The sequence below is a fragment of the Salmo trutta genome, chromosome 30 (assembly GCF_901001165.1).
Source record: "Salmo trutta chromosome 30, fSalTru1.1, whole genome shotgun sequence".
NCBI lineage: Eukaryota > Metazoa > Chordata > Actinopteri > Salmoniformes > Salmonidae > Salmo > Salmo trutta.
The window spans coordinates 34580066-34588815 of NC_042986.1; the positions used below are offsets into that span (position 1 = coordinate 34580066).

The window sequence follows — 8750 nt, forward strand, 5'->3', positions numbered from 1 at the left end:
GACTGCATTGGATGGGAGCGGATCACTTGTGTCAAGTCGCTCACCGCCTTTCAGTGTGTTGCATTTTGGCAGTGGTGGAAAAAGTACCCAATTGTCATACTTGAGTAAAAGTATAGATACCTTAATAGAAAGTCACTCAAGTAAAAGTGGAAGTCACCCAGTAAAATACTACTTGAGTAAAAGTATTTGGTTCGAAATATACTTAAGTATCAAAAGTAAAAGTATAATTCCTTATATTAAATTCCTTATATTAAGCAAAGCAGATGGCAACATTTCCTTGTTTTTAAAATTTACAGATAGCCAGGGGCACTCTCCAACACTCAGACATAATTTATAAAATAGGCATGTATTTAGTAAGTCTGCCAGTTCAGAGGCAGTAGGGATGACAAGGGACATTCTCTTGATAAGTGTGTGAAATTGACAATTATCCTGTCCTGCTAAGCATTCAAAAAATACCTTTGTGTGTCAGAGAAAATGTAGGGGGTAAAAAGTACGTTATTTTCTTTAGGGATGTAGTAAAGTAAAAGTTGCTCAAAATATAAATAGTAAAGTACAGATACCCCCACAAAACGACTTAAGTAGTACTTTAAAGTAGTTTTACTTAAGTACTTTACACCACTGCATTTTGGGGATACAAATTGTCGTTCTTCCGCCTACATATCGACAGCATGAACTTTACAAAAATCATGTGATCAAAGGTCATGAAGTTTTGACTACAAGTTTCTGCAGTGGCTCTTCGTCAACTTCATCCTGCAGCGGACATGAGTCGGTCACGATCCCGTGATAAGGTAGCCCGCCTACGAACTTCACAATCAGTGTCTGCCCTCAGCCTAAGAGAGCATTTCCTCTTGGTCGAATTGTCTCTTCGGTTGCGCCCGTGGGAGACTTAGGTTCATATCCCGCGTGTTACACATAATGTGGGAGGGTCTATTGTCAAGTGTGTTTGTTTGACCCACACTAACGTGACCAAAGACATGACTACAACCGGAACCAACTTTGATATTTGAGTCTCTCTCTCTCTCTGGTTATACATGTACACATATGATTTTAGTTTGTGAGTGTATGATATGGTTGTTGGAGACATGTTTATTTCGACATTATAAAAAAAACACTGCCATCTGAGCTTTGCTGTTGGACGACCAATTTAGTGTCCGACTTTTGGCGATCGCAGATGCACCTCCCCAGACTTGAATCCTCGACTTCCGTCTGCAGTTGGTTGCTTCAGCCTTACCAATTAAACAAGCCCATTGATACACACCTATCCAGGGTTGCCAGGTCAAGTTACATTTTCTACAAAATGACAATTGAAAACGAGCCCAATTTATTTTCATAGCAAAAGAGTTGTCCTATCTATTAAACATAACATGTTTCCTTAGCGTTATCGAGACAATTAACAATGAATATCATAGTAACGACATTAGAAACAAAATTCGGGTTAACCTCAAAATAATAATTATTGCAAGCTATGAGATAATAAAGGAATTTGAATATGTGGCAAGAGAAAATATAATTGTCCCTTATTAAACTCGCCAGATAATTGTCCATCAATGGATGTCAATTCAACTCGTTTGATTGCTATGATTAAGCAATAAGGCACAAGATGGCCAGATACAACTATTAGCAGTGGCCATGTACCACAATCCCCCGGGTGCCTTATTGCTATTATAAACTGGTTACCAATGTAATTTGAACAGTAAAAAGTAATGTTTTGTCATACTCGTGTTATATGGTCTGATCAGCATTCAGGGCTCAAACCAGGTTTATAATTTATAATAAATAAATCCCCTTTGTGCATGTGCATAACTATAGATAACTCCGAAAGGAGAGTTTAAGTGATGAAAGTTGGACAGAGGATCTCGAAATCTCTGAGCAAGAAACACTTGGATGAACATAAAAAACTAACGCTAGGCTATTTTCTGGCAATTGCGCTGTTATTATGTGCCAGATGTTAAGACTACAAATCGTTATAAATGGCCATTTGCGAGACTGACTTGTCATTTCAACAGACAGTCTATAGACTAAAATCTTGGTTTATGTAAAAAGTTTGCCATAGTTTGCTTCGAGAAAGACAAACTGATAGGCCTACGTCTTATTTAGGCCTACATCTAATTTAATATAGTCTACAGAAGCATAGACAAGATGTAGGAAAGATGTAAACTGAACAATTTAGCAACTTGCTTAGTTCAAATTAACAGATTCATTCATTCACCATGACTAGCGAGGCGATTTCGCAATAAAAAGTGCTTGTGTTTCCCAAATAGTCTGCTGGAATAGACTACTGAGGATGTGGTCATAATTTAAATCACTGACTCCAGTGACATATTTATCGTATCAAATTGTAGCCTACAATGGCATATACATGAATAGCCTACTTGATGACCAACAGAGGCAAATGTATAACTCCCCACATGTAGCCTGTCAGTTTAATCGAGGACTTTCCCTATAAAATGAACCACGCGAGGGAGTTCCATAACTTCTATTTCAAATGTCCACTAGGGCAGCCGCCGAGACCCGAGCATGCACTTCGCTTGATACCGTTTTCTTTAAGCAGTCAATGCAGTTTAAACCAACTCCGAACGGATTTATGTAATGCGACCAAAGTCGTTATCCTTTGCTTTGTCTGCATTATTTATTGATGTGCATCGGTTCTAGCGTATGAATGTTTTATGGAAATAGGTATCTCCATAATGACAATCTAAATAGCCTACCTACTGGTAAAAACTGTAACTGTAGCGGTCCAACACAACACCCCCCCCCCAACCCCAACATTTTCTCGCGTGACATCGTTTTAAAAGTAGCCCAATTATCAGGAAAACAGCGAACATGGCACAGTCTGATAAATGTAGCAACTCCTCTCTTGACGCAAACAAAATGTTGGGGGCAAGTTTTCAGGCCTTGTTCGTTGGTTTTCAGTATTCAGAAATGTTGTTAAAACGGGCAACCCTGGGGTAATAGCACGTGATTCAGATCCGACGCCCTCTGCTGGTTAAAATAAGTATGTACCTGAACCTTACTAATGCATATTTTAAATTACATTTGAACAGCAACAAAATAACACGAGGTTCACTTCTTTCATGTGAGAAGTAGATATATCCAAAATAATAGCGTCATTTCACTTCCACCCCCTGGGTTTGGTTATGATGTTGGTGTTAGTCAGCTGAGTGTTGTCTCTGGGTAGGTGGCGTCACACAACAAGCCAAGATGGCCGATTTTGAAGAGGCGCTACCAGAAGAAGAGAAGGTAACGATATTATCATTTTATTCACAAGTTACTCTATTATTCTATTCTAAAGTTACTGTGTGTCACCGGTTGTTGGATGGTCAACAGTAAATGGGTACTATATTTTAGAGCTATTAGCGTTTGCTCTGTTTCAGTAAAGAGACGATTCACTTGAGTGGCTAGCTAACTATGCTAACGTTAGCCTGAACCTCACTGGACAACTTTTACTGGCTAGACATTGTAACTATTAGTAGTTATATAACTATTTAGCTATGTGCAGGAATAAAGTTCCAGTGTGTTTAATGGAAACCCATGATCCTACTTTTTGGATATGGTTAGATTTGTTGGGCCAATTCAGGAAGTAGCTAACGTTAGCTGTTAGGCAAAATAAAACGTTGATACCGTTTCTAGCAGTAAGGCAGTGCTAGCTAGTTACCTACCTACATCAGAGGTTTTTCTAGGTCAAACAGATACAGTTGCAGCTCAGATGCTTCTGCTAGCTATAGACGCCATAAAGAGAGGACGTGTATACACACACCCGACACTTTACTGTACACCCGAAACTTTACTGGTGAAAGTGGGTGCGAGTGCTTAGCTGGAGTACAGTGCTATGGCCCTGTCCAGAAACAAACGACCCTAGGAGGGCCTATTCCCTACCCCCAACCCTCTAGGACTTTACTGCACGCATCCAGTGTGTGTGACGACAAAACATCTTTTTTTTTGTTCTACTTTGTCCTCAGAAATGTTGCCATATAGTGACTATGTCAGATCTACACAAGTGTCTAGTGGTTGTTTCTGTACGGGGAGGAAATTGGGTATGCCCTGTGTGGAATCTGTAAAGACTGGTAGTTTCCATAGAAACTGGATAAACAGCAATCTCTTGAGGCTGGCCATGCAACAGCATCTGTTAGGTCAAAATCAGTGGCACTGGTTTCTAATGACCAGGATTTGTGTTTAATGTGTTTATAAATGAACTTAGGCTACCTAATGCTATTTTCCAGTGTGTTGTCCATTAGCCTAAAGTATCCGTTTACGCCACTCTCACAATCTCCTCAAGTAGGCGCCTCTGTGAACATCATAGACAGGACACAGTCTGAATCGCTCTATGCATAGTTTACTGGGATTGCAATGCTATTTTCCCCACTCAGCCTGATCTAATATAGAACATTTCTAAATTAAATTGATGTAGGAATCAGTGGGATACTGATTCGTCTTCTCTCCACAGGTCCGCATAGCAGCAAACTTCGTTACCCATGCACCCCCTGGAGAGTTCAACGAAGTTTTCAACGGTGAGAAGGTTTTGTTTTCCACTAAAAAGAATGGAGAATAGCCTACAATAACATTGTTGTTTAAATGGTGCCATGTAGTTTGTGATTGTAAGGGTTTCTTGACTGAAGGTGAATGTGTGTTTTGTGTAGTTTGCTGACTGACTGACTAGTTGTTGATGTATTGTAAGATAGTGGACTCATGGCTTAAAGTGTTGCTGGAAGGCAGGCAGGCAGACAGCTTCTTCAAGTGCAAGATGTCTGTTCACAGGTGAAGGATGCAAGGCCAAGGTAGTGCAGGAGTCCACATTTACAGGTGAAGGATGCAAGGCCAAGGTAGTGCAGGAGTCTACATTTACAGGTGAAGGATGTAAGGCCAAGGTAGGGCAGGAGTCCACATTTACAGGTGAAGGATGCAAGGCCAAGGTAGTGCAGGAGTCTACATTTACAGGTGAAGGATGCAGGGCCAAGGTAGGGCAGAAGTCTACATTTACAGGTGAAGGATGCAAGGCCAAGGTAGTGCAGGAGTCCACATTTACAGGTGAAGGATGCAAGGCCAAGGTAGTGCAGGAGTCCACATTTACAGGTGAAGGATGCAAGGCCAAGGTAGTGCAGGAGTCCACATTTACAGGTGAATTGATAATAAGATGTAGGATAATGACAAAATAGATTTATATTTACAAAACCCAACAAAAGTTGACTTTAACAGCTAAAAAGTCTTAGCTGGCATAACTCAGCTTGTAAGAGTTTTGTTTACAGACTGACAAGTTGATGTTGATGTATGCTTTTGCGTTCCAGATGTGCGGCTTCTCCTCAACAATGACAACCTGCTCAGGGAGGGAGCGGCTCAGTGAGTAGCACCCTATCACGATGTGATGTCAACATTTTGAAACAACCACACATCATTACTTATCATTAGTACTCATTATTGGTGTAGGAGTCTAAAGATCCTATGTTCTATTTCATTCTGTGTTCTCTCTCCCCAGTGCTTTTGCCCAGTACAACATGGATCAGTTCACCCCTGCCAAACTTGAGGGCTATGATGAACAGGTAAGAGTGATATAAGGCTGAGTTTATCTGGAGCCGCAGTCTGATCACACTGCTATTATCAAATTAGTACAGTTTACTAAACAAACTGTGTCAACAACAACAGTTAACAATCCTCTCCCCTCCCTCTCTCTCCCTCCCCCTTCCCTCTGCAGGTTCTGATTACAGAGCATGGGGACCTGGGTCAGGGGAGGTTCCTGGACCCTCGGAACCGGGTGTCGTTCCGCTTTGACCACCTGAGGAAGGAGGTGAGCGATGTGCAGCCATACGACGGAGACAGCTCCCTGAGAGCTTGGAGAGAGGCTTGCGACACCGCGCTCAGCGCATACGTTAAAGAGCACTACCCCAGCGGAGTCTGCACGGTAACCCCCTCACACACACACACACACACATTCATAACCTCGTATGAATACACAACCACACTCACTCAGCACATACGTCAGAGCACTACCCCAGTCTGTATGATACTACACACACTTGCATCAAAGAACAGAAACACAATTGTGCTGCTAACGCCGTTGACCCTGACCCTTGTGATATTGCCACTGTATGTCATTACTTCAAGCCGCTAATCATGACATCCGTATTCTCTGCAGGTATATGGGAAAACAGTTGATGGTCAGCAAACTATCATTGCCTGCATTGAGGGACACCAGTTTCAACCCAAAAACTTCTGGTACAGTCCCAACGGCATCATTATACATTGTTCTTTACAAGTTCAGAATGTTATGTGACTTAATCTCTTTCACACATACTTCTTCTGCCTTCTCTCTCAGGAATGGACGCTGTAGGTCAGAGTGGAAGTTCACCATTGGTCAGTCTACTGCTCATGTAGTGGGTGTGTTGAAGATACAGGTGGGCAGCTGTGATATTTACTACAGAAACAAAGGCTGAAGATAATAATTAAACCCCCAAAGTCTAGTAATTAAACACTCTCTCTCTAGGTGCACTACTATGAGGATGGTAATGTGCAGTTGGTCAGCCATAAGGAAGTGGAGGAGTCTATAACAGTGACTGTGAGTGGACATAACACTGATTCTATTCAGTAACAGCCAATTAGAACCCATTTTGCTTCAGTGTCTTCACTCTATCTAACATGAGAAGGAAGCAAACTGTAAGTAACAACTTCTGCCATTATGTTGTATAACCGGTATACTGAACAGGTTAGGTCAGTTCAGGTTATGGTCAATTACCTGTGTGAGAAAGGCGACTCTTTTTCTAAAATAATTTGTCAACAGAATGAGAGCCAGACTGCCAAGGAGTTTGTGGATATCATTGAGAATGCTGAAAATGATTACCAGGTAAGTTACCTCACCCTTTTCAATGGACGTGTGTGTTCTGTTCTTTATGGCTGTCTATACTTCTCTTGTAAAATCTCCTCCCTCCCTGTAGACGGCGATCAGTGAGAACTACCAGACTATGTCTGACACCACCTTCAAGGCCCTGCGCCGCCAGCTGCCCGTCACGCGCACTAAGATCGACTGGAACAAGATCCTCAGCTACAAGATTGGCAAGGAGATGCAGAATGCATAGAGGAGCAGAGACTCGCACCGCTGGGCTGGCAACACACGCTCGCGCAAGGACTAACCAAAGCTTATATATATATATATATATATATATATAATATATATATTGTAGTCTGGGGCAAAGAAAAAATAAAACAAACCAAGCTGCAGATTGACAGTCTGTTGGGCACAGTTCTGTATTGTTTAAAGACGTTTTGGAGAAAAAGGACATTAAGTGTCTTGAGTTACAGGAGGGGAGTTTGAGTCTGCTAAAGGGATACTGAGTTTCATGTTGTAATGTTGACACTCTTGAACAGCTGCACCAAGACCCCAGGTTGAATGATTTTACAATGCATCCTTCCTTCTGTCCTTGATGTAGGAAACACTCCTTATTCTTATCCAATCACGTACAGATCAGTGATTACCTCAAGAAAGGAAGGATACATGTTGAAATAATTTAAACATGGCAATTAAGCACACCAAGCAGGGGACGTTTTCCAATAGATGTTCATATCAGCACCATTTCTCCCCTTTAACAGGACTGGTCCTCGATCTAGTCAGTTTTGAGGGAACTGTTAACTTTTTTTTCTGCTGTTCTCTTCCTGTTGTATGTGTCCTCTGCTTGAGCCAATGAAGGATACCATGGCTGAAAGACTGTATCATAACCACCTCTGTTTCTGAATCAATTCTCTTCTGTCTTACCTTGGCGACAACCACCATTACTGTGTCCTTTCTCTTTTGGTGAAGGCAAACCATACCAATACATCTCTTTCCTATGCTAAAGAACTCCATACATGCAAAGCTCCCCTTTCTCCCATGTATACACGTAGATCTATATTTTGCTATGCAGGTTTTTATTTAATTTAATCTTAGGCTCAGCCCATCTGTTATATTCACACCTGTGTCTAGGTACCTTAAACTATACACAGCCATTTCAGTACTTAGCTTAAACCAGGGGCTTTGTTCAGGAGGGTCCAATGTTACAAAATGTTCAATTAGAAATGCATTGTGTAGGGCAGACACACTTCTCTGTCATGCTGAATAAAGACTTGTGTGCTGTACTGTAAATATCTATCTGCAAACCATGCTTCCTACAGAACACACCCCTGTTCAGCCACAACATGCACCTACTCAATATTACCATAGGCTGACTCGAGATCAGTTATTCTGTGCTTAACCTTCACACTGACTAGCGCTGTACTCAGATGTGACGTTCAGGACTGTACTGCCCCATTCTGTTGTACAAATAAAATAATTGATCATCTTGGCCTGGTTGTTGTTTTCCTCAGGCATTGTATTGCTGGATTCAGCACTTTGTACAAAGTCAGACATCAGTCCAGCAGCAGTGGGAGCTGTCATAGACTGGTCTCCACCTCAATCTGTCTTTCTGCGATTCCTTGCATCTTATCTCCTTTCTAGGTGTATTGGAGGTTCCCCCTTTTCTCCAATGCGCTTTGAGAAGGAAGCGAGGAGAGGAATCAATGTAAGATGAATAGAGAAAGAGACAGTCTTGACTTATTGACAGGAAACAGGTGGTTTTGGGGCATAATGCTAGCAGAAATCAGGCTATTAGACTGAAGAAATTGATGCTTGGTTGGGATGTTTATTTTGTAAGTGAAAAATCATTATATGCATAGTTCAGTTGTGAAACAATACATAAGGAAAATGCTTGCGTACATTTAGAATAATTAGAAGACAGAAATGTTGAAAAATA

General features: G+C 41.4%; 1 protein-coding gene across 1 annotated transcript; it reads left to right on the plus strand.

Annotated features, from left to right (window-relative positions):
• The first annotated feature begins 3122 nt into the window (after positions 1-3122).
• On the plus strand, positions 3123-8303 carry capza1b (capping actin protein of muscle Z-line subunit alpha 1b). The gene is made up of 10 exons (XM_029723927.1): positions 3123-3240; positions 4445-4508; positions 5283-5334; positions 5471-5534; positions 5687-5893; positions 6128-6207; positions 6308-6386; positions 6476-6547; positions 6770-6832; positions 6924-8303. The coding sequence occupies exons 1-10, from the start codon at positions 3202-3204 to the stop codon at positions 7062-7064; spliced, it is 861 nt and encodes a 286-aa protein (XP_029579787.1). The 5' UTR covers positions 3123-3201; the 3' UTR covers positions 7065-8303.
• Positions 8304-8750: the final 447 nt, after the last annotated feature.